At 36.3% G+C, this 26,220-nt stretch overlaps 3 protein-coding genes across 4 annotated transcripts in view; 2 read left to right on the top strand and 1 right to left on the bottom strand.

Annotated features, from left to right (window-relative positions):
* The window catches only part of LOC142350648 (uncharacterized), a 626,363-nt gene that overhangs the window by 483,402 nt on the left and 116,741 nt on the right, over window positions 1-26,220 (bottom strand). The window lies entirely within an intron of this gene.
* Window positions 1-26,220, top strand: part of LOC142341676 (splicing factor 3B subunit 2-like) — a 542,910-nt gene that overhangs the window by 453,337 nt on the left and 63,353 nt on the right. The window lies entirely within an intron of this gene.
* Window positions 1-26,220, top strand: part of LOC142341651 (gephyrin-like) — an 81,745-nt gene that overhangs the window by 49,518 nt on the left and 6,007 nt on the right. Inside the window, exons 11-12 of one of the 2 annotated variants that reach the window (XM_075392769.1) lie at window positions 8,463-8,480; window positions 15,394-15,555. In XM_075392769.1, coding sequence (XP_075248884.1) covers window positions 8,463-8,480; window positions 15,394-15,555 — 180 coding nt within the window. The remainder of the gene's footprint in view (window positions 1-8,462; window positions 8,481-15,393; window positions 15,556-26,220) is intronic. The other variant, XM_075392778.1, reaches the window with a different exon arrangement.

A 26,220-nucleotide genomic window follows, 5' to 3' on the forward strand; every position in this document is an offset into this window, starting at 1 on the left:
TTATCATCCTCTTGTTTCTTTGGACTAATTGATTGAGTTCAGATCGGTTAGATTGATTTTTTGCAAAGAAATTTTGCTTAACAACAATTTTTTCTCTTTGGATTTTTACCATTGATTTTCTAGTCTCTAACCGTCTTTCAGAAATATGCATTGTTTCTTGATCTCTTTGGGGTATCTCAATTACTGGAAGTAGATTGAAGCAAGTGTTGTCGTTAGCAAATCAAAATGAATTGCAATGTTAGTTTGGTTTTGTCTTCTTTAATACTTTTTGAATTTTGTCAACTGTTTTTAAGCTAGCTGTCTTTGAACCAATGTAGTTTGCTAGAGCTATTGGAGTGGTCAAATTAGCAATTTCTCTTAATTGTGCCCAATTTTAACTTGTCCTGCTAATAATCGAACTCGTCTTCTCAGCCAGCTTTTATTGCTGTGCTACTTTTTTAATAAATCAAAGAATTTGAGTTGTATTTGGGCGCTGTCTTTGTTCGAAGATCTTGGCACAATTTTTCAGGTTTTTTGTCAATAAGAATTTAGATCATAGTGATCGTAGACAGTAGTGATTTTAATCACGCTGGAGTAAAGGAGTGAATAGATTTAAGTCGTGAAACAGTTAAAATGGAGTATGAAATTGGTGTTTGACGACGTGTTACGGATGTCTGAGAGCGAGTTCTCGTTCGTGTGCACCCTAAGGAGTCACAATGGAATCTATTTAATTCATTCAAATAAAATTTAACTAACTTTAAACGAATCTGACACTTGGAGCGATTTTTTTTGTGGTTTTTGTTGTTATGCCATATGCTCTCACTTATAGCAGGTCGCATCTGTTTGTTGATTTGTCGCTTTATCTCAATAATGACTCGTTTCTTTTTTGGTCTCTTATTTAATTAGTCACAATTATTTGTATACAATTGTTCGGGTTGATTGTTAACGGTTTACTTTTTGTGTTGTCTCTATTTTCTGCTACCTGGTCCTTTAATATTTTGGCAGTTAATACATGCCTTATAATGCTGGATGGTGTGATAGCTGTAAAGATTTTAAGTTTAGTTGCGTTTTTGTTTCACTTTAATGACACTTTTTCCAAAGACAATGGAAATCGCTTTCTGCCAACTGTCTTGTCCTTTTACTCTCTTTAATTTTCTTCAGTTTTCTACAAAGCGTGCTATCTAGTGATACATTCTGTGGGAATCGTTTTTAATTGCTCTTGAACGCAGTTCATAGCAATTATTGTAAACGTGCGTGTCTTTTTTATGCAAATTTTTTGCTTGACAATTTTGCGCTTTTCTTGAACATTCTTTGACTACTCAAGTGACTTTTCAAGTGACTTTTTCACGCTTTGGTTCATCAGTTTTGAGTGATCTCTGGTGCTCCGAAGTAAAGCTTGTTGCTTATATAAAATCGGTTGCAGCAGAGGAAAAGTACGTGACACGTAGCGCAGTGGTGAGTGAGGGTGGCCATGGAGCGGGAGGTCAGTGGTTCGAATCCCGGTGTGGTCGAGGTTTTTTGCACCCATAAAGAAAAATTGATCTATACTAAAGACAATGAATTAAATTGCCTCGCCTGTCGTTCAAGAGTAATTCTTGCGACATTTGTCGGTTTATGTTAATGGTTATGTCGTTATTGGTGCTAAAATTTGACTACCTTTCTTCCGCAAAAAATACAGAAAAATTACATTTTGCAATGTTTTGGTTGTTTTGTATGTACTGGTATATGATTTATACTATCAAAATAGTCCGGCCGTTGATTGGTTCAATTCTTTGAATTCTATTTCAGGCTTGTCCTGCTAAAATCGTTGACTTCTTTGAGCGATAATTTCATTCTTTGCTTATTCTGCTCAAAATTCCCTTAAACTGCTTTTTCTCAGCAAAGCAGTCTAAAATGAACTGAGTCGGTGTATCCGAAACAGAAAAGGGATGCCCCATAAAGCCCAGTATTTTAACTTTTGTTGATTATTCTGAGTTACCCGTTCTAATTTTCAATTGTTTTGATACTAATCCCTGTATCGTCGCTTTGTGAAACACGAGTATGTCTTACAACGGAATGCAATCAAAATTGCTCACTTCTCGTGAAAGTTTTCGTTAAAAATCATTTTTTTTCTGTTCAATCTAAATGGGGGTTATGGGAATCAATGTCGGCTAATTTTAATAATTTCCGACCATCTGGTGGGAATTATTTTTTTTTCAAATTATTTAACTACTTGGCTTCTAATTAAATTTCATTAGTTTTCTGTGTATTTCAACCTGGCGAAAACAAAAGATTGAAAATTTATCGAAATTGTTCTGATCGGTCATTTTTTCAACAGAATATTTTCCCGTCGCAGTGGACGTTGTTTACTATTAATCGTTGTAGCCAATAAAGGAACAAGCCTATTTACTTAAAGCTTTAAAGTAATCTTTTTGATATCTCTTCTTAGATGTTGAAGTTTCTTTAAAACTCTGCCTGCACGTTTTTTATCTGTGAGCGGTCATTTTTGGCTGTAAACTATTATATTAGCAATTACTTTCTCTATTTCTTTCTGCCTATTTAATTTGAGTGTCGCCAGTTTTAAGTGCTTTCAAATGTGAATACAGCCAAAGCTAACGCTTTCGTCAAGCTTGCCATTAACTTACCTGAACTCTGCTCCAGAAATTTGATATTTTGTTCAATAAAAAATCTTATGTTTAACTTGTTTTAAAATTCTATCACACAATTTTTTTTAAATCAACCCACTTTTGGTATATTTTTTTTCTAGATTTCCAGATGAAAATCGAGATCGTTTCAGATATCAAGACTTGATGCAACACATGTTTTTAGTTTTGACTGTGCAGCTTTATTTCGTAAAGGAATGCCTTGGCAATTCGTTAACCCGTTTGATGAAATTTGTTTTTCGGTGTCTTTTGTTTTCTGATTTTAATTTTTTAGCGAAACAGTTCGGTGAATGTGATTGGTTTAATTTGAGTCTGCACTTTTGTAAAATTATCCATACAATTTCTCTTTTTGTTTCCCACATGTCTTCCGAAGTTGCTTTGTTAATACTTTTTTGGACTGTATGTTGAAACCAAGTTGGTCAACGAAATTGGCCAATCAGATGCGAAAATTGTTTTTTGTTAATGCCGGATTTTTAGAGAGCGAGAAAAGAGGTGAATGTTCTGTGCACGTGCGGGTATTTCAAAACAATTTGTTTTACTTCCGCCTTTGATGTTTGCTGTTCAAATGTTTTTAAGTGCTCTCGAATGAAGTTCGAAGCAAATATTGCAAACATGTTGGTCCTTTTGCAAAATTTTTGCTTGACCGTTTTGACGTTTCGAGTGACTTTTACACCCTTGACTTTTTTGTTTTGGCTGATCTAAGTTTTTCTCATTGACAAGTGTCAGCAGCTGAACTCAATTGGTGGCAGTTCACCACTAAAAGTCAAATCGAAAGTGCGGCGAAATTACTGTAATTTTTTACTTCCAATTTTATTACTTTCAACTTAAGAATGTGCATTCTATATTTTTTTTGGCTCGATTAGTCTATAATTGTAGTTTTGATGAACTATATTTGTAGAACTTTGTTTGTAGTTTTAATGTCACTGATAAAAGTTTTTGTTAACGAAAGTGGGAAATTTGAGTCCAAGTTTGAACTTTTTTTGTAGCATTTTCTGTCGTGGTTTATCTGTTTCGTTGTTTTAACTATTTTCTTGTAAAATTCTATTTTTAATTTATGTGTCAGATTTGTTATTATGAGGATGTTGTGCAACGTTCATCTGTCCTGTGGGTTGTCACTGATAAATATCAAGACGCATTGAAAGGTCTTGGAAGAACCTCTGTTGGTTCTTATCAACTTCAATTAAATTTTTAGGCTAATGTGAACAGATTCTGTTTCGTTCTTTTCATTTTTCTTTCTCCTTACATGTGTGATTATATTGTTTCCTTCCTTTATGTATGTTTTTTACCCCAATATCCGACAACTCATGGTATCCGACAATATGCTGAGTGGTCAAACATTTGTGCAGAATGTCAAAAAATTTTCAGGTTTTGTTTTTTCTTCGTTTTATCGCTTCTTATGCGAATTGATTTGTATAATGAAGGAATTAGTATTTTCAGTAAGAAATTGGCTGCGAGGTCTCCAATCGTTGCCTCGGTGTATTTCCGGAGTCTGCAGCTGTTTTTTGGAGTATTTGGCGGGTGCTTTTGATCATTCCGAAAGCGTTTGGTTTTGTTTATTTAATAGCCGCCTCAACTTTTCAACCAGCTATTATAGCGCTCCTAATTTTTTTACAATTCAAAGAATTCGAATTGTATTGGGGCGCTGTCTTTTTTTTAAGATCTGTTCACACATTTTCATAATTTTTGAAGTCAAATTGGAGTAGTGATTTTGGTCACACCGAAACAGGAAATGGAGCGAAAAAGCGAGTGGTTTCGCTGCGGGAAATTTTTTTGCCGTAATTTTAAAGTGGAGTGAGAAAAGGGTGTTTGAACAAAATTTCGCTTTCTCGGTAGTGGTTTTTTGTCCACATGCGGCAATTTCACTTTGAAATTTAATGTTTTTTCGGTATCTGGATCGGATATTTATAATGAATTTCCCAATCCGTTCATAGTTCATTCTTGGCCTAGTTTTGTTTTTGTTTGAACCAAATTTCACTTACTCGCTAATGGTTTTTGTTCACATGCCAAGTTTTAACTTTGATTTTCTGTCTTGTTTTTTGATCAGATTTTTTTGGAAATGGTTTTTCCAATTCACTCATAGTGCGTTCTAGGTCTAGTCTTTTTTTTGTTTAGTCGATAAAAATTCTTTGAATTGTATATCAGGACTTGTCCTGCTATGTTTTTTTACTTCGTCGAATGAAAAGTTTTTGCTCTACTTTAGTTCACAGCTTGTTCAACATTTTGCATGAAGTATTTTTGACTTCTCTGGGCTAGTTTCACTCTGCTCTCATTCTGCTCAAAGTGCTTTTAGAGACCAGTTGCTCAGCAAAGCAATTCAAAATTAACAGAGTCAGTATCAAAAAAAACGAAATCAAATAGAAACGGGATAAACCAATAATTCCCTATTTTAGACGCCTGTTACTCGTATTTTTCTTAGTTACCATCTCTAATGCTTATTGGTAATGATACTAGTCCCTGTGTTGTCTCACGAAACAGGAGTATGTTCAGCTCGAAAATGATATAAAAAAGTTCGCACGTTAACATTTTTTGTACGAAAATCATTTTGTCACTAGTTTTCTTTTCTTCTTTCAATCACAATCTTGGTTATGAGAACCAACTGCGGCTATTTTCCGGCAATCTGCCGGATGTTTTTTTGTCTAGTGAGAAAATGTTATACAAAATAAATTTGTACTTTAAATGGCTTTTCTCATGTGCGGCAAGTAGACATCTGTTTTTACTGTTTTGTAATTGCTTTCAAATGAAGCAATTATGTTAGTCCTATGGTTTTCTTCATGAGATTTTTCGCTTGACCGATTTTTCTTCTGACCTAATAGAGTTTTCGTCTTTTTCCGGAGTGTGCAGCTGTTTTTTGGAGTATGGGGCGGGTGCTTTTGATCATTCCGAAAGCGTTTGGTTTTTTTTATTTAATAGCCGCCTCAACTTTTCAGCCAGCTACTGTAGCGCTCCTAATTTTTTTTTACAATTCAAAGAATTTGAATTGTATTGGGGCGCTGTGTCTTTTAAGAACTGTTCGCACATTTTCATAATTTTTGAAGTCAAATTGGAGTAGTGATTTTGGTCACACCGAAAGAGGAAGTGGAGCAAAAAAGCGAGTGGTTTCGCTGCGGGAAATTGTTTAGCCGTGTTTTTAAAGTGGAGTAAAAAACGGTGTTTGAACAAAATTTCGCTTTCTTGCTAGTGGTTTTGTGTTCAAATGCGGCAATCTCACTTTGATTTTTACTGCTTTTTAATAGCTGCCCTCATCTCAGCCGGCTATTATAGCGCTCCTATTTTTTTTTTACTTCGTCGAACTTTTTTTCGCTTTACCATTTTGCCGCCTTTTCGACATTTTGCGTGAAATCTTTTTGACTTCTCTAGGCTAATTTCTCTCTTCTCTCATTCTGCTTAAAGTGAATATGAACATCAGTTGCTCAGCAAAGCAATTCAAAATGAACAGAGTCAGTATAAAAAATTGAAGTCAGAAATAGAAACGGGATAAACCCATAATGCCCAATTTTAGATGCCCGCTATTTGAACGTCGTTCCTATAAGTCTTAGTTACTGTCGCTTATGCTTATCGGTATTGATAGTAGCCCCTGTAGGCTCTCTCTTGAAACAGAAGTATGTTCAACTACGAAATGCCATCAAAATAAATCGGACTTAAAAAATGTTTTTGTTCAAAAATTTTTTTTTTTCAATATCTATTCTTTTAATCCCAATCATGCTTATTGGAATCAACAGTGGCTATTTTCCGGCAATCTGCCGTGTATGTTTCGATTTTTTGGATCGGATCTTTTTTCTAAGAGGTCTTCCGAATCCATTCATAGTTCATTCTAGGCCTGGTTTTTTGTTTGAACCAAATTTCACTTACTCGCTAATGGTTTTTGTTCACATGCCAAGTTTTAACTTTGATTTTCTGTCTTGTTTTTTGATCAGATTTTTTTGGAAATGGTTTTTCCATTTCACTCTTAGTGCGTTCTAGGTCTAGTCTTTTTTGTTTAGTCGATAAAAATTCTTTGAATTGTATATCAGGACTTGTCCTGCTATGTTTTTTTACTTCGTCGAATGAAAATTTTTTGCTCTACTTTAGTTCACAGCTTGTTCAACATTTTGCATGAAGTATTTTTGACTTCTCTGGTCTATTTTCACTCTGCTCTCATTCTGCTCAAAGTGCTTTTAGAGACCAGTTGCTCAGCAAAGCAATTCAAAATTAACAGAGTCAGTATCAAAAAAAATAGAACCGAGATAAACCAATAAATCCCTTTTTTAGACGCCTGTTACTCGTAATTTTTTTCTTATTTACCATCTCTAATGTTTGTTGGTAATGATACTAGTCCCTGTGTTGTCTCACAAAACAGGAGTATGTTCAGCTCCAAAATGACATAAAAAAGTTCGCACGTTAACATTTTTTGTACGAAAATCAGTTTTTCACTAGTTTTTTTTTCAATCCCAATCTTGGTTATGAGAACCAACGGCGGCTATTTTCCGGCAATCTGCCGGATGTTTTTTTATTCTAGTGAGAAAATGTACAAAACAAATTTTGACTTCAAATACTTTTTTCTCATTTGCGGCAACTTGACCTCTGTTTTTACTGTTCTGTAGTTGCTTTCAAATGAAGCAATTATATTAGTCCTATGGTCTTCTTCATGAGACTTTTCGCCTGACCGATTCTTCTTCTGACCTAATAGAGTTTTCGTCCTCAAAAACGGGATAAACAGGTAGCTTTCGGAGGGCTTTAAGCGCCCGAATAGCTCTTTGAGCTTTAAGATTTACTAATCTCTAAGTATGAGATTCAACAAACCTGCTTTTAGGAGACAATTTCATGGTGTGATGGGTGGGTGGTTCTTAGTCTTAAAAATGTGACCCCCTCAGTCACCCCCCACTCCCCCCCCCCCCTGCCGACACCGCCTGTGCATTCTCAACCTGGCTATTGGGAACCCCTCTCATCCAGCGCTCCCACAACCCTACGCCCCATCGCTTGACCCCCGCCCCATTCCCCTCACTCCCCCTAATGATAGCATCCATAAGCCCCAGCTGGCTACTACCGAAGCCAACTGCTCGCCGGTCTTTTGAGCGTTTTCTGAACTTTGATTTTCAAATGATTTTTCCGATTTTTTCGTAGTCATTTTAAGAGCCAGTTGTTTATTTGAAGTGTATTCCAGGACTTGTTCTGCTCTTTTTAATGTTTTTTTAAACTTTTGATCACGTTTTTTCGTTTTTTCTTGAGCTTTTTCGCTAAATGTTTGTTAGCCAAACTCTTATTGTTTTTTATTCGTTTTAATCATCATTCACGTTTTTTATTACAATTAACGATTATAGCGCAATGCTGCAGGATATCAACTTTAGATTTAATAATTATTGGTGTTTGTATTAAGCCTAATAGCCTTCGGTTAAGATGTGGAATTTTGTAATTCAGCTAAAACTACACACCAAGTTATGACACTTTCTGACTCTTGACAAAAGGCTGTCAACTTGTATCTTATCTTTTCCGGTTGTTGTTATCCTTATGATCGTCAAGTGGGTCGCTTGCCCGAAATTTTGCAGTTTTTCGTAGACCAATTTTTCATCTCACCTATCTCGTGCAATTTCTAGTGCTTTAGATAACTTATAAGGCGTTAGAAAGCAATTGGTCTGACATGAGTCGGTTATTTTTGATGACGGTTATTTGTTAATTAATTTATTGAGTAGATACCAAACCGAGAAATTTTTTGATTGTCAGTATAACTATAGATTTTGAAATATTTTCTTAATGATTCATATTAAATATTAGCATCAGGACACAGACAAGTTAATAATATTTGTTTTATGTCCAATTCAATTTCTATCCAAATTGGCAATGAAACTATCTTTATGGTTGTTATAGCTCACACTGTAACATCAGGTTGGTAACCGTTTGTTATGAATAGGGCATCGTCAAAGCTCTTATTTTATTTTAGTTGCATCCAATTATTGCATTATGGCTCGCACCACACCTTATTTAGTTTATCAGTCTTAACTGTGCTAGTTTTCATTGTGGAGTTTCAAACCACCGCATGGTTAATTTATTCAAATAGAAACGTCATTTTGTTAATACACCGCTAACTGTCATATTGAAATGCATAATTCTTTATATTGTTTAGTCTCATCAGGCTAAATTACGTTAATTTTGTTACTTTTCTGAGAATTTGTCTCTCCAGGCTTTTATGATGCAGTGTGACTGCCAAGCGATTCCTGTTTTTATTCTAACTTTTGTGTTTCTAAGTGTTGGAATTGTTACACTCCTGCTGTTATTGACAAATAACGAGAAAGGGAGGCTTTGAGTCTGGGATATATTTGGGACTGGTTTGTTACTCCACCCTCCCATGGGTCATTTGCGTCCTACAGGTAAACATTGGGTTTGATAAAGCCCGTGTTTTTCATTTCAGATACAGTGAATTGTATGGGCTCATGGAACTCGATAGTAATCCTCTTCCGATATACATGAATTAATTTGTATTTTATTGTATAGAATTGTATTGCCAGGACTTTTAATTAAATTGTTCAGATATTGATTTGTACTCCATAAGAGGAGATAACTCCAAGTCTAACAAAAGAATTCCGGCAGGTGGATGAGATAGAGCCTCTTAAAACTCACTATTTCATCAACATGAAAGCATGCACCACCCAACACCGCGTACTAATTCAAGTCTGTGACGCTTTTCTAGTTGACGACTCTTAAAAAAATTTCTGAAGTTTGGGATGAAAAGTTCTAGAAAACACTTCTGAACATAACGATCAGTTGTTACAAAACACACACCTTAACATTCTTCAACTGATTGGTAATGGTCTCAAACAAAAACTAGACAACATCATAGACTTGATGCAGAGAAATAACTTCCAAATAGCTGCCATATACCTACCAAACTCAAAATGAAAAATCCACCCTCAAAAGCACACCTGGCTACTGTATAATCCAAGATAATAGGCCCAAACAAACAGGCAAAGGTGGAGGGGTAGCTTTTATCATTATCATTAAGGACAATTCTATTTCAGGACATTAAACTTAAGACTTCCGAAGAAAACACCTAGAATTCCAAGCCATAGCACTCACTGAAGGAAGTCATAAAATCAAACTAGAGAACACCTTCATACCACCATCGTCTAGCTGTGATGCAGGATACAAGACATCAATCAGTAAACTACTTTAGTTAGATGACTGCATTATTGTAGGTGATTTTAATGCCCATAGCTCTCTATTGCAGTCGAAACTACCCGAAGACACAAGAGGAAACAATATTGCAAGTGAAATAGACCTCTAATCATGTAGTACTCAACGAAAAGGCACCGAGTCTTGTAAAAAGCTCCCGGGACATCAGTCTCGCCAGCTCAAGCATAGCAATGAACATCGACTGGCGCACGGAATACGCATTAGACTCGGACCATTAACCAATAGTTCTATCCATCACCTGTGATCTCATCGCACACATAACACCACAAAGAACAGTCGTCAACTTCCGCAAAGCTGAATGGGCAGTTTTAAAGACATTAAACTAAAACTAAAGCTAAAACTTAATCGTTACACTAGAAACGTTACACTAGAAACAACAAAGGCCAACAAATGTCTACCGTGCGGAAAACACCCGAAGTAAAGCCATCAATGCAGTGGCTGACAGGCATATCCCACAAGGAAGAATTAAAACAGCGGTTGCCAATTTTCCCAGCGAATCGTTAAACCTTTCTGAAGAGATGAAATTCAAAGAAAACATCCAGTTGACCCCAAAATAACTTAACTAAATCATGAAATAAGCAAATTTGATCCAAATTCAAAAGTGCTGAAAATTGGATGAAGTTTGTACAAACTCGTTCTCACAAAGTTAACTGCCCTAAACTCTGGTGCACAGTGAAAAGAGTTTTGTCAAGTAATTCTAAACGACCTACAAACAGAGCCATATACTTTGACGTGAAGAAAACAAATCCCCACCTTGATCCAAGGAAATCCGCAAACAGGTTTAACCGGCTATACGCTCCACACACCATGAAAATTGAAAAGCAGAAGAGAATTACTCTAAGAACAAAAAGGAAACAGGAAGTAGAGAGCTGAATCTTTGAGTGTAACACAAGGAAAGAAATTATGAGGCACAAAGAAAAGTAAGGCGATGGGCCCAGTTAGAATAGCGCCAATCCACCAACACTATTTGGACCCCATTGCACTATGATACCTCACTTACACCATAAACTCCTCTGTAAGCAGTGCAAAAATCCGAGGCATCTAGAAAGTTGGCCGGGTTATGCCCTTACACAAGCGGGGATAACCCATAGATGAATCTAAAAGCTTCAGACCAATTGCACTCTTCTCCCCAATTGCAAAACTAACATGAAGCTCTTAATGAGGGATTTTGTAGAATATCCACTAAAAGAACACCAGCACGGCTGTAGACCTGATCACTCCACAAAAACAGCTCTCATAATTGCCGACAACGATATACATAAGGGCCCTAATATATAGAAGTCTTGCAATTGTACTCTACTAGTAGCCTTAGGTATCACCACCGCTTTCGACACGAATGATCACAACCTACAACTAAGAGACATACTTGAGGCACCACTACCAAATAGCGTAAAATGATGGGTCTTTTCATACACACAGGGCAGGCTTTCTTACGTAGAATTTAACAGTAAAAAGTCAAAGTGGAGAAAAGTCAAACAAGGTGTTCCTCGAGCCTCTGCCCCCTAAAGATATAAACATTACGTCTTACGCTGATGATATAACTTCAAATACATCTCAACAACAGGTTGAAAAATAACGTGACATAACAACTCCCTACCTAAATATTTTACGACTGGTTAGAATCAACGAAACTTAAGTTATTAGCTGAGAAATCAAATGCAACTGTATTCACAACATGGAGCATGTAGGGAAAGTTTGATCAAATCTCAACATCAACAATTCGCCAATGCCAGTTAACTCCAAAGGGAAAGTACTTGGCGTCGTCTTCTATAGTTTGCTCAATTTTGTTGAACATGTAAGCATCAAAGAAAAGCTGTGTTCACAAACTGGAGCAAGGAGGCCAAATTTGACCCGCAACTCACTATCAACAATTCGCCAATACCTGTAAAGTCCAAAGTCAAAGTACTTGGTGTTACCCTCGATATTATGCTTTTTTGGAGAACATGTAAGAAGCACCAGAGAAATTACAAAAGCGTAATAATATACTGAAAAAGGTTGCTGGTTGTGACTGGGGCTGCACAAGACACTCTCGGTGACATACAAACCTGTCGGTTGGAGCGTCTTGAACTACTGTGCTCCCTTCTGGGCATCCACAATCAGCAATAGGAACTGGGACCACCTGCAAACACAACACAACATTTACTGGCTGTGTAAAAATGTCTAACATCAATGACTTACACAATGAGGATGGAATCCTGCTTGTTAAAGCTCACAGAAATGTCAGCAGAGCGATTTGTAGCCGGTTATTATCAGAACCACCGTGCTGATCATAAAACTACCTCCTCAACCAGTTTTTGTCCCATGAGACTGACACTAAATGATACTTATGGGGACCGCGCAAATCAACACACAAACAATTAAGTGCAATTGAATAGAAAAGAAAACCAAAATGTGCAGCAGAAGAGCAAACGCTGTCACGATTTGCACGTATCCGATTAGTGCAACTGAGAACTGGATACTGACCCCTGCTAACCTCATACTTGAGTAGGATCTGTTACAATGTTGATAACCGCTGTCCCAAATGTGAAGTAGCACCACATGACGTAAATCACTTTTTTATCTGCAGTAAGAACACCACGGACCTGAAAGTGATTGACCTTTGGGAAAGACCAGTAGAGGAAGCCATCTGGCTGGAATTAATACCATCAGTCCAACACGATCACGCTGCACAAAATAATCCTCCTTCCTTCTCCCTATCTCCCGATGTTGACGATGCCCCTCCTGCCCCCCCCAACCTGGGAACAGCATGTCATTCAACATGGCGTTAATACAGAAAGGTCGCCGCTCCGCAAGCAAGTTGTAGATAGGCAGTCAGACCACTACTAATATAACTATTTTTATTATGATACAACTGCAACTAAGTACCAGTTAAAAATGGCAATAAGCGCCTGTATCCCGCCAAAATTACCTGTGAATTGCTGCTCTGTGCGTCAGCTACAACAGCAACATCAGTTGTTACTGCGTAGATAATCTTTGTACAGTGGTAGGGATTTTAACACATGTGTTGCGTCTTGTCATATTTCTTATCGTTATCAGTTTTCTTCGCAGTTTTGGAGGCATCTTTTTTATTATACCCTTTGTCTTCTCGTTACCTCATCTGGAATTTAAATGCTACAATATTCTGCGTCAATGCTACAATATTCCACGCTTGTTCCTCGACTTTAGTACATGCGTCGCATATGCTTTGGAGCTCCATGGTTGACGCGACGTACCTTGACTTTCTTGGTTTCCGAAGGCGATGTCTGACCACCTATGGTGATGCCTCTCGCTGCCCACACATCCGAAACATCTCCATAAGATCCTGTTTAGCCTTTTTGTCTCGTATTATCACAACATAACGTAGTCTCGCTTATGCTCTGATCTTGACATTTGACCTCATTCTTTTCCTTGATTGACGTTGTCTCGATCTCTTTCTAGCGTTTATACTTTGCTGTCGTTGAATCCTGATCTATAAATGTCGCCATTTCGCTATGTATGTGACCGATTCTCATCCCGCTTCTCAGTAGCAAATTATGCTGAATTGGTCACTGCTTTTTCTTAACTAGTATCACCTTCCTTATCCTCCTTTTACTCTCCAGAGGCACTTTATCTCTCAGGTTTCGTAACCTGTCGTGATTCTGCCTGGACTGTTTTTTTCCCTATTTTGGCGGTTAAGTTCTTAATTGTAGCTGATGTGCTGAAAGCTAGAACTTATTCATACCCTCATCATTCTCTTCAAAATCCAACATCGCTATTTAACTGTTTTCCGTTGTGAGCACGTCCACCGAACGCACAGATACAACCATCAAGTATAGATAGTCATCGTAAATTCGTTCCACATGCTGGTACGCCCTGATTGAAGCAAAAATTAACACCTAAGGGAAGATGAAAACGAGATTAGCTTCTCAATTCCGAATCCACTCCTCTTATTTCATTCAATGAGATCTTGTTGCAACTCATTGCTACAGAGAAACACATTGCGCTACAAAACGTACATTTTATCGAGTAAATTTTCTGGATATTATAAGCATTTTTACTCTACATTCCACAACTTGCGTTTGTGGACAACAGTAGTAAAAGAATTTAGCTAGTAGTGGTAAAAAAATACCCTCATCATTCTCTTCAAAATCCAACATCGCCCTTTAACTGTTTTCGGTTGTGAGCACGTCCACGAAAATTGGAAATATCCGTCATTATTGTCCACGAGGCACAATATGGAACAAAAATGAAAAATAGTGACACGCTCTTGTCACTGTTGTCCGTGGTTACAAGATTTAATTTCCAGGATAGTTAACAGTGTATCAGTTGGACAGAAATGAAAGAAAGCCTAAATGATAATACCTGCAGAAAAATCCCCCGGCATACTAATTGCGGAATAACAAGAAATTGAGCAGTTTGATTACTGCACAGGTCGGGGCCTTCCGGAATGTTTGAGTTGGTCCTTAAGCATTAGATTTACATGCTCAATCTACACATGTTTATCTGTGAAAATGAAAGAAAATTTTTATTCATTTTTCGTCACTCGTCCATAGTCAACGTATCAATTTTTCATGTTGAGAATTTTTCATTACTGACGTAGAAAGAGAAAATAACCAGAAAAGTGTCGATGTATTTTTCACTGCTGTCCAGGAAAGCGCTCAAAACCCGCAAAATTACAAATGTACGTTTTTCTGCGTAACGCTGATTTCAGAATTAATTTTCAGAATTACTTAGACATTCAGAGTTGCTAAAAAATGTAATTGAGATTTGTGTAGAACTTTCTAGAATAGACTGAAAATATCGGTGCTGTCTTATATAAGAACATTTTGTTTTGATCGTCTACTCTTCCTAGTACAGAAAAGAACAAAAAGTTTGATTCCTCATAATTGTTAATTTGTGCTATATTTTGCATGTATTGAACGAAGGTTTATCAAGTCATCGTTGTCAGTAATTTATTGGGCAAATTGAAAAAGAAGATCGCTCTGATCTCGTTATTTGTCCACGTTGCTTGTTTATTATTCAACAACGAAATTAATTCTTTCTTTCTTTAAATTGCTGTTGAACGTTCTGACGAGCGTTATTGTGACGTTGGTTGCTGAATCGTAAAGCGTTTATTATGAAATAGTCAAAGTTGAAACAGTTGACAGATGGTACTTATTGAACAGTTGAAAATGATTGATACTTATAATTCAATGAAAACGTCAAATTTAAATAACCATCTAAAAGATACCTATGTTTTTACGGCAAAATTATTACTCGAAAATACATGAGATAAACTGCGGTTACTGCCCTTCGCTTAAATTTGCTGATATCTATGTTTATTACTTATAAGCATAATTGGTATGAGCTTTTTGATAGTACTTTTTTCCATTTAGAAGCAAGATATAGCTTCACTCTTCAGCAAAAAAAATGCTTGTAATGTGTTTTTTTGGTGTATTTCATTATATTTCATTGCATGCATCTTCTTATTTCTCTCTATCTTCTATTAAATCACAATAGCGTAGAATTCAAAACAAACTGTCTGTGCTTTTCCTCAGATTTTATGCACGTCATTCATTCCTTATATGAAAGTACAAGTTGTTATCGTTGGAAATATCTTTATTGGATCTGAATGCGGTATATTAACTAGTGGATGAGTTGTGTTATGTAGCTCCTCCAATCTGGTTCGACGCCTTCGCGAGGCAATTCACGAGTGTGACGTCATAATAACTACTGGTGGAGTGTCGATGGGGGAGAAAGATCTGCTGAAGGCTGTGTTGGAGCTGGAGATGGGCGCTAATATACACTTCGGCAGAGTCTTCATGAAACCAGGGTCAGTCATCTCTGCTTATTCAGTGTTCTAAGACGGCTTCGAGAGATACTTTTCAATCGAAACCTGATTTTTGAAGACTCTTAGATTTTAGGTTTAGGTTATTTGGGTTATATTAGAAATCAACAAATTGCAATTTTATGTCTGATCACAATAAAAGGCTGATGTATATGATTACATATTTAATACAACGACGCGGCAAGTGAAATGTTATTAAACTTGAAGCAATGCCAAGATTGATGCAAATTATCGGTAGCAAGCAATGCCAATTACGGTAGCTCAGTACGCGTAAAAGAAATTGTGTGGGAACTTATTGGCTTACCTGACCAGAAAGTCCGGTATAATTTCTTTAATCAACTTCGAATCAATTTAATAAGTGTTTTGAGTGGAAAATGGATTCCCCGTAAAGCTTAGGTGATTAGAAATTATGATAAAAACTTATTGAATAAAAACATTGATTTTTTTTCAATGCGGTTAAAGTACAAAATAATTATATAAAATATTTGAATCAATTGTATTACTAGTTGCAAATGTGACGGTACACAGGATATTTTTCATCAATAAATTGATCTATCAAAGCTCCTCCTTGCAACGGTAACTATAGTTGCTCCGACCCAGTTTGCCTATAAATACAGGAGGGTTGCTGACTCGTTTGATCCGACAATTTTAGCTCAGTTTGCTTCATTTTTCAAATTTTATCCTTTTTCAACAAAAATAACACCAAATATAGTTCTTTTGACCACTTTTTTCCAATTTGCCGGAAATTGAGACCTGAAAACTGCTGAAACATTTTCAAATAAACTCAAAAGAGATAGTTTTACTTCACGTTCCTTTAACTGGAATAAGTGTTCCGCCGATTTTTTGCTAACTTAAAGCCATCATTATCCAAAATGCATCTTTTATGTTTGATATATTAAAATTTTTGTTGTCGAATTATCCTTTTAGGATGTATTAGAAAATTTCTTTGGTCAATATTGAACGCGCAGCAATATCATGGCTAGTTCTGGTCTCAGCGAAAGTTTTCAAAAGTGGTTGTGATTCTTTTGCGTCTTTGTAAAATAAAAATTTTGTTGGAAATTTTTTGGTGTCTCGGCTTATTGCAGAATTGAGATTTTCCTATCAAATGTAAATCAATTGTTGACAGTGGACATCCACATAAAATTGAGGACCCGTGGTGGTTTATTATGTTTTCAGTAAAATTTTCATGGTTTTTATGGCTACGTATTAGTTTTTTTTGCAGTCATATGAGTAATTATCAATTGTAAAAGATCCGATTGGCTTCCCTAATTGATCTAAGCGAACATATATAAAGCTTTCAATTGATACCTAATGACCCTTGTTTGTGAATGTATATATTTTTTCGGAAAATCTGTTAGCTTTTGAACTTTGCACCTATTTCTATATTCTGTCAACTTGCTGCTTAGTCTCAGTAAACACAGGTTGAGTATTTGTTCTAGAGAATGGAAGTTTAAAATGTCGAGTGTTTAAGTTTTTAATTAACTGTTTCATTGCTTCGATTCCACGAGTTCTAATTTTTTTTACTTTTGGACATGCGCCTATTTTTCAATTGTTTTTATGCCGGGTCAAATTAGCACACTAATAACAGATCCCCATTCCCCTTTGTCTGAAAGTGAAATTGAACTTAAGGGATTTTTAATGAATAGCTTATGGTTTCTACGGCTTCAAAACAGTTTTGCAAACAAAAATAATTGAATTTTCAATTTTTGCCTGTATTTTTTTTCGTGGTCTCATAGCATATTCTCGATGGTGACAGTCCTCAGTAGCTTCCTCTAGAGACATTAAAGAAACTATTTAATTGTTTCGAATGATAGCCAATAGTGTAATTGAACTTGAAATAAATTGTTTTTTAAAACATTTGATCCACTCTTTTAACTTTGCTCCTTTCTGTTCTTTTTACCCAGATGATAAGTTTGCTTGCTTTTCTGGTAACGGAAACGTTAATAAGTTAGTTGTTTTTTGCTGATTTTTATTTGATTTTGACACTTTGTGGTTTCAGAAAGTTTTAATACTGGTCATTGCTTGTGGCTGTTTTTTTGTTGTTTTTTTTTAACAATCCTTCTAAAATGTGGTCCTATTGAGGTGATCCCATTGAGAACTCGTAAGCTTTTCAAGTGATAGCTTTTAGATGAAAGGTTTTAATGGCTTCAACCATTTGTTCTCAACGAAAATGAGATTAGTTGCTTCAATGAATAGCTGAATTTTTGATTTTTGAAATATTGATAGTTGATATTGATATTTGAATTTTTTGATCTGTTTGTCTTCTTTGTAGTTGTATGACTTATTCTGTACAATGTCAGGTCTCAATTGAATGGCTTCCTGCAGAGGTGTTAGGGATCCTATTTCATTTTATCAGTTGATGACCATTTTGACATTGAAATCAATCGTTTTCAGAAATGAACGTATTTCAAATTTTATCCTCCATTTTGTTACCTGGTCTCATTAAGGACCGTTCCTGATTGTTGTCTGGAGATGTTTTATTTTTTCGTGCTTTTTAAACGTTTATCCAATGCTTTATCTGATGCTATTTTGACTTTGTCTTGTTTTATCTGATGCCATTTTGACTTCATAAAAAAGTTTCCGTGTTCGTATAAATTAGGAATTGATTTTGGTCGTAATTAACAATTGTTTTTGTTATTGTTTTTGTTGTTTATATTTTCTACTAGACTAATCAATTGAAGGTCTCATCGGCTCTGCAATGTGGAGTTATTTAATTCTTTTCCCTCTAATTACTGGTCCCATTGGCTTGATTGGGTTACACAAGAATCTATCTAGTATTTTTTAGGTGAATCCTGATGGTTATAACTTTGTCCCATTTTATTCTTGTTAATAGCCGCGTCCTCAATGCCAGGCGGCTATTATAGCGCTGCTAAATTATTTTTTACTTCGTCTAACAGATTTTTGTTTCGTCTTACCTGACTTTACCCTGACGTCGTCTTACCCTGTCTTACCCTGCTATCTTTTTTCCTAACTTTCTGCCGAGTGTCATTTAGGGCTCTTCCAATGCCCTTGGATTTGGAGTTAAAGATGATCAGGTTTTATCTGATGCTATTTTGTCTTTTTCAGTTTTCTTAAAATAGACATTGAGTTTGACCGTAATTATCGTTTTTGTTATTAGTCTTATCTCGTAATGTTATTAATGGCAGGTATCATCGGCTCGCCAATACGGTATTATTTAATTCTTTTACCTGTTAAAAGAGTTTTTTTACTCAGTAACTAATTAACCTCGAAGAGTGTATTTTTTTCTTTCTCATCATTTGGTCGACATTTGAAATAAGAATCTTAATTGGTGGGGTCGGAATATTGTGTGAACGCGCACTATTTACCCTCCTTGATTGAATCGTATGAGCAACAGGTTGATTTAAAATTGTTAGAAAAAAGGAAGTATTTAAAATGTTTTTTTTCAGCGACAACATTAACTGAATCTATGGCGCACGTGAAAACTAACTGCTTGGGTCAAAGGGCTTAACGAATTGAAGAGCAGAGAAGGGGAGAGTAGTTTTCTGTTCGTGTTGCGTTTTTGAGATCAAGTGAGACAAGCGATTTGAAAAAACTTCCGCTAAATGAGGGAAATTTTTTGATCGTGCGGCTTTTTTGAAACAGCTTCTTGGTTTTTGATTTTGTCGTGTAAAGTGATTTCTCTCGACAATATGAACAAGTAACTGAACTTCTGGGAGCATTTTGACTATCTCAATGGTACATTAGAGTTTTATGTGGAATAGAGCTTTTTTCGTCGTTTTAGACGCATTTTAGCGGTTGTATATTTCATGTTCTTAGTTTCTGTGGTTATTTTTTTTGGTTGGAAGTGTTTTTTATATTGGTTTTCGTGGCCCTTTGAGTTTATCAATGTAAATTTAAGTTTGTTTTTGTTTGGTAAAATAGGATGAATATAAACCTTTTTTGCCTTATTTTTCATTATTCTTTTCCATTATTTTTGATTTTTTTCTTTTTTCTGTTTATTCATGCCTTTCGAAATGTTTTTCATAGTGAATTGTTTAATTTGTAAATTGTTTTTAGTTGTTTTTACTAAGCAAAAACTTTTAACGGTTTGATGTTACATTTTCATAAAATAAATAATCAGTTCTGCGGTTTCTGTTTCCTGCTCATGTTTCAAGTGTTACAGTGCGTTTGGCTGTCGTGTGGGTTTTCTTTCGTCATGAGCGTTGAGAATTTTTATTGAGACTTCGAGATTATTAAAGAATGTTTTCAATCAATTGTGAATTCTTTTATTTTTCTCTGTACTTCTCTTTTTTGTATCGTTGGCTGTTTTTGCATTCATTTCATATCCATTTTTTAAAACCATTTTTTGGAGTTGCAGCTTCCCAGATATTATTTGAATTGCTGTCAAAGGAAGTTTGTCCAACTTCGCTTGACCAATTTCTGACCCTTTTAACTTTTTGTCCTCAAAAACAAGACAAGCAGGTAACGCTCGGAGCTTTCAGTTACTGAGCAGTGCCCTTAAAGCCTTACGCCTTTCTTTTCTCTTAAGTATTCGATTCACAGAAACTTTTTTGAGGACACATTTTTATTGTGTGAAGGGCTGTTCATAGTCTTACAAGTTTGACCCCCCCCCTGAGTCAACCCCCTCACCCCAACACACCCCGCCCAGCATCCACCAACTGGCGATTTGAACCCCCTCTCGTCCAGCCCTCCCAACCTTACGCCCAGCGCTTGAACAAGGCCCCGTGCTGCCCATTAATTGACGCCCCCAACCCTCTCACCCTCTTCTAATGCTATTATCCCTAAGCCCCAGCTGGCTCCTAACGGAACTAGCCGCAACAATACCTGCGTTTATTGTTTCACAAATTTGAAGTTTTCTAATCAAATGAATAGTTTTTGTGAGTTAGTGGTTTGCTAGATTGTACGGTAATTTTAACTTCGAGTCAATTCGGGAGTGTTCCTGCTTGGTTTTCTAAGTCGCTTTACCTTCTGATCACGTTTTTCGTTTTACATAAGTCACGATTTTCACGTTTGATTCCCGAAGTACCTCTTATTGTTTCACCTGGAAGGATTTTAAATTCTATCATTGCTTGAATTACGCGATATAGTGAACCCAGTCAAGGTAAATGGAGCAAAATCAAAAGAAACGAGATGACCGATAAAGGCCGGTCATTAAGTCGTAATGCATTAGGTTATCAAAGTTGAGCGATTGCCAGCAAAAAAATACAACAATCTACCGAAGTTTCATAGCTTACAACGATAATATCGTTTTAACGCATTTCAACAACAAAGTGACGTATCAACAACAAAGCAAGGTATTTAAGAATATAACACGTATAAAGGTTCCAGCGATTCAACCAACAAGTGGTTTTCAGACGACAATTTTTGATGCTCATTTGGCTGGTGTTTTGTCTGATCACGTTTTGTCTGATCACGAAGTTCAACGCAGGTCACCATTTTTATTGATAATTCCAAAAAATCTGTAATTATAGAGACGAATCTAGTTTTATTTGATAGGTTTTGTGATTAGAATTGCTCAAAATTATGTTAAGCTAACTTTTTTGATCGTTCTACGTATATTAGATAGAACGTATTATAGCTTTAAATGCAAATATATTACTGAGAAATGGCGACCATTTGTTTTTACTCGGTAACAGGAGTCGAATTAATTATGTTTAATAGCCGTCCTCATTTTTTCAGCCGGCTATTATAGCGCTCCTTTTTTTATAACTCAAAGATTTTGAATTGTATTGGGGCGCTGTCTTTTTTTCTTTAAGATCTGTTCACACATTTTTATGATTTTTGAAGTCAAATTGGAGTAGTGATTTTGGTCACGCCGAAACAGGAAGTGGAGCGAAAAAGCGAGTGGTTTTGTAGTGTGAATTTTTTTCACTCTAATTTTAAAGTAGAGTGAGAAAACGGTGTTTGTACAAAAGTTCGCTTTCTCAATAGTGATTTTTTGTTCACATGCGGCAATTTGACTTCAATTTTTACTGTTTTTTAGATTTTTTTATCGGATTTTTTTCTAAATGGTTTTTCCAATCCATTCATAGTCCATTCTAATCTAGTTTTCTGTTTAGTCAATAAAAATTTTTTGAATTGTACGTCAGGACTTGTTCTGCTATGTTTTTTTACTTCGTCGAACAAAAAAATGTTTCGCTTTAGCTCATTTTGCGGCTTTTCAACATTTTGCGTGAAATCTTTTTGACTTCTCTTGGCTAGTTTCTCTCTTCTCTCATTCTGCTAAAAGTGATTTTGAACATCAGTTGCTCAGCAAAGCAATTCAAAATTAACAGAGTCAGTATAAAAAATCGAATTCAGAAATAGAAACGGTATAAACCCATAAAGCCCATTTTTAGATGCCCGCTATTTGAACGTCGTTCCTATAAGTCTTAGTTACAATCTCTAATGCTTATTGGTATTGATAGAAGCCCCTGTGGCCTCTCTCTAGGAAACAGAAGTATGTTCAACTACGAAATGCCATCAAAATGAATCGGACTTGAAAAATGTTTTTGTACAAAAATCTTTTTTTTTCAATATCTTCTATTCTTTCAATCCCAATCATGCTTTTTGGAATCAACGGTGGCTATTTTCCGGCAATTTTCTGGGTATGTTTTTAGAATCTAGCCAGCTGCGCACCAAATTAGAACACTTTTCGACATTTAGAAACGAATTCTGTAGACTTATTCGATTTTTCAGTTGAAGGATTTTTTGTCTGACGATATGAACTTCTCGTCTCCAAAAATGATAAACAGGTAATTCCCGGAGAGCATTAAGTTACTGAGCAGCTCTTAGAGCCTTAAAAGTCTAAGTTTGGATTCAACAAAACTGTCGAGGAGACGTCAATTTATGGGTGGTTCTTAATCCTAGCTTTTTCTCTAGACGCCACTTAACGAAATAGATTCTCTGCTCTTTAAATCAATAGCAGTCGAGGACATGAAGTCGATCTAATTGAAGTTTAGTAGTACAGCGCTTTAGCTGAATTGCATTCTCAGAGACAAATCGTCAGATTGTTACCATTCACCGTATAATATTAGTTTAAATTGTCTTGAAGTAGTTAGTATCAGCCCTGTTTTCTTAGATTTTTTGAAGTGTGCAGTTGATCGTGTTCGCTTTATGAAGAACGAATTGTTGGCTTGTCTCCCAGTCTTCTGTCAGTGGTTTTGTTTTAATCAATTCGTTATCTGTGGTCACATTCTCTTCAATTAAGTTTTTTATCTTGTCTTTTTTTACTGCATTGCGTGCGGGACGTCATTTTTGCCGTCATTTTTCAGCGACATTTCTAATGCTCACTCGAGTAATATGTTTTGATCGCTCATCACTTTGTGCACTTAAACTGATTCTCTCACTATTTGAATTGTGCTCATTTAATAAGAGTCACAGTCAAATAGAAATATCTCACTTTAACTGAGGGTTGTTTAAGTCAGGGTGGGTGGAATCAGAGTAGTTAGTTGAAAACATTATTTTCTCTAAGACTTTCTGAACTTCATTCCTTTTAATTCTCTCAGACAAATTTTGTAGCAATTTTATTAGTCCTGTGATCTCCTGCAAATTTTCCTCTGAACCTTTTGACTTTTTGTCCTCAAAAATAGATAAACAGTAAACGCCCGGAGGGCATTAAATTCTCAGAGAGCCTTTCGGCTTACTAGACTCTTAAGTAAATTCCACGAACCTGCTCAGGAGACATAAGTTTATGGTGTGAAGCTTACACCCCCCCCCCCCCCCCCCCGGACCTCAGAACCCCAATCCCCACCCCTTTACATCATCTTTCCTCGCGTAATCCAGCTACCTGGACTCCCCCCCGTGCCCCCGCCCTCTGCTCGCACCTCACACGCCGTCAATAAAGGTAAAGCTAGCCTCCATAAACCGTAGCCAGCTACTGAGGACGTCAACCGGTCGCCAGTCATTTGAGTGTAATTCGCCTGACGTTAATCGGTTAAGAAGCCTGTTATTAAACCTATTGCCTCCCAAAGTGAAAATAACCAAATAATTTACCTATTATGGCTTGGTGTTCATGGAACACCTTCCATGTTCTTTAGTTCTCTTGTGTTCCAGGGATACCTGCTAATGATGTTTTTGTTGACCTGACTTCTTGTAGAGATTTGTTCAAGTTTTCATGTCGTTTAACTGCTCTTCCAATGATGCTGCCCGTCAGTTTGGGCTCGATTCAGATGAGTTTGTGTTGATTAAGAAGGTCAAATAAACTAAGTTGTTGGATTTCAGGCTAGTAATTTTCATGAGGTGTAGGAAAAGAGTTTTCAGTTCAGCGCCAAGTTACTTACGCGATACTAGTCTCCAAGTATGCGATTCATCGAAACTGTTTTGGAGACATAAATTCATGGTTTGAAGGGCGGCTCATATAGTTCGCCCCCGTTCTTAGGAGCTTTCATACAGTTCGCCCCAGGGCTTTCCTTGTTTTGCAGTCCAATATGCTCTGCAAAAGACAGTTTACCGAGAGAACGTGTTTTGTAGCGACGAAGTGATTCTTGATGCTATTATTATAGCTGCGAAGCTGTAAGCTGAGCGAAGCTATATTGCGGTGCTCTTGGTTTTTACGACTCGAAGAGTATTGGTTTTCTCTCGGTCTTTTTACGACTCAAAGAGGAGTATTGGTTTTCTCTCGGTCTTTTTACGACTCGAAGAGGAGTATTGATATTCTACAGGTTTTTTTTGTTTTAGCAGAAAGTTTGTTCATGACCTCCGTTTTTGATTGTTGACTTGTTTTTTCGAACATTGGACTTTAAACAATAGCTTAGTTTGTAATGTATAGCAATTGGTAACAGTCTGTAACTCAAGGTGAAGAGGTCAATTTGAGAAAATTTGATCCCATTTAACTACCTACCCCGCCCCCTCAAAAAACTACACCCCCACCCACGTACCTACCCCCCCCCCCCCAACTTACCTACCCCAAACCCCAACGCACCTACCCCCCCTTCGTACCTACCTACCCCCCACGTACCTACCTACCCGCCGCCCGCATCCTACCTAACCCCCACCCCACCTACCTACAACCCCCCCCCCCCACCAGCACATACCAACACCCCTGAACTGAAAAATTTTGGGTCTTTCCTATTATAGCCCCCCAGCTTAGTGGTCAGATAACTATAGCCCCCCAAACATGGTAATTATACCATAATGGGGGTTATAATTTCATGGGGGCGGGCTATAATGGGAAAGACCCAAAATGTTAACGCTTTTTATGTTATATTGGTCTATTATTTTTGTTATTTCAAGTTTTTTTTCGATATTCTGTTTTTGTCCATGTTGGGTAGAAATTATTTTGAACGACGATTCGAGTCGTTTCCGGTATTCTAACGGCTATGTTTTTTTTACAGGAAGTAGATTTGTTCACGCGGAATTTTGACCTAAAATCAAAAGTGAGAAAAGCTGTCTCGGTGAACAGATTTTCGCTAAGCGAGAGAAGTTTTTTGATCATGCGTTTCGTTTAGTGAATGACTTTTTGACTTTGAGAAGTAGTTTTTGACTGAATGGCACATATAGATAACCGGTTTTAGCCGTTTTTCGTCTGTGTGGCACAATTTTTTTGCTATTAATTTGGTTTTTTGTAAAAATAATTTTTATTCGATGCTTCGTTGAAATTTAAACCTGGGAAATTGATGCCAGTGTTTTGCAGAGCCTGAAAATGCGTTTCAAGTTGAAAATTGGCACATATTTCTTGATTTTTTGGTTAATTCTTGGCTTTTTTCTATTAATTTCTTCTTTTTTGGATCTTGTAACTGTCCTTTTGTCAAAAATCAGTTAATATGGCAACTTCTCTTTGAATATTCATTTACTCAACGCCTCTTTCTACCTCGATGTAATTTTGTTTTATAAAATTCACATATGCTAATCCGATTTTAGTTTTTTTTCGATTTTCGTCAGATTTTGTTTGTGTTTTGGTTGTAATTGCTAGAAATAGTCTTTTTGTGCAACATGAGGGACTTTAATTTCGTTTCTATAAAAATTCGATCATTTTTTGGCGTTAGACTTTTGAAAAACGGTTAAAACTTTTTCATAAATGCTGTCTTAAAAGTTTTTTGACCATTTGTTTGCAAAATGTTTCTATTTTTCGTATTTATGAATTCTCCTTTTTCCTATTTTTTTGTTCTCTTCAGGAGAATAGATCTTTGCATCGGATGATTAGTTATCTTTTATATGTCTTAAAAGCTGAAGAATGAAATGTATTCGTTTTTCTTGAACTTTTTTTTATTTTTAACTTTCAAAAATCAAGAATGTGTTTTTGTTACGGTGTTCCTTACATTGCGCCCATATTCTTCACATTCTAGTTAGTATCTTTCTATCTTTGTCCTGGCACCTACATTTACGTTCGGTATATTGATTTTTTCAGTTGTTAAAAACGAATGATTTCAGCTTTTTCTTAGATTTTCGTCATTTCTTTGGTTTGCATTTGGTTTCTTTCAACATAAGGCAGTACTGAGAGTTTGATAGCAAGCCTTTTCCGCAATTTCCACTTAAGACTATTTACTGCAACTTTTTTCCGGCCTTGGTATTAATTTAAACGATTTTTTGCCTTTGAATATTCTGCTGCTTATGTCTTTTCTATGATCAATTTAATTTTTGAATTAGTATGAAATCATGTTGTCCAGCATATGTACAATAAGGAATAAGTGTCTGTTGTTTTTTATCTTAATTGCAGTGATTACAGGTGTAATTATAGGTGTTTTCTGTTCTTAAATTTAAAAGATTTAA

This window comes from Convolutriloba macropyga, chromosome 1 (assembly GCF_964194025.1).
Source record: "Convolutriloba macropyga chromosome 1, txConMacr16.3, whole genome shotgun sequence".
Lineage (NCBI taxonomy): Eukaryota > Metazoa > Xenacoelomorpha > Acoela > Convolutidae > Convolutriloba > Convolutriloba macropyga.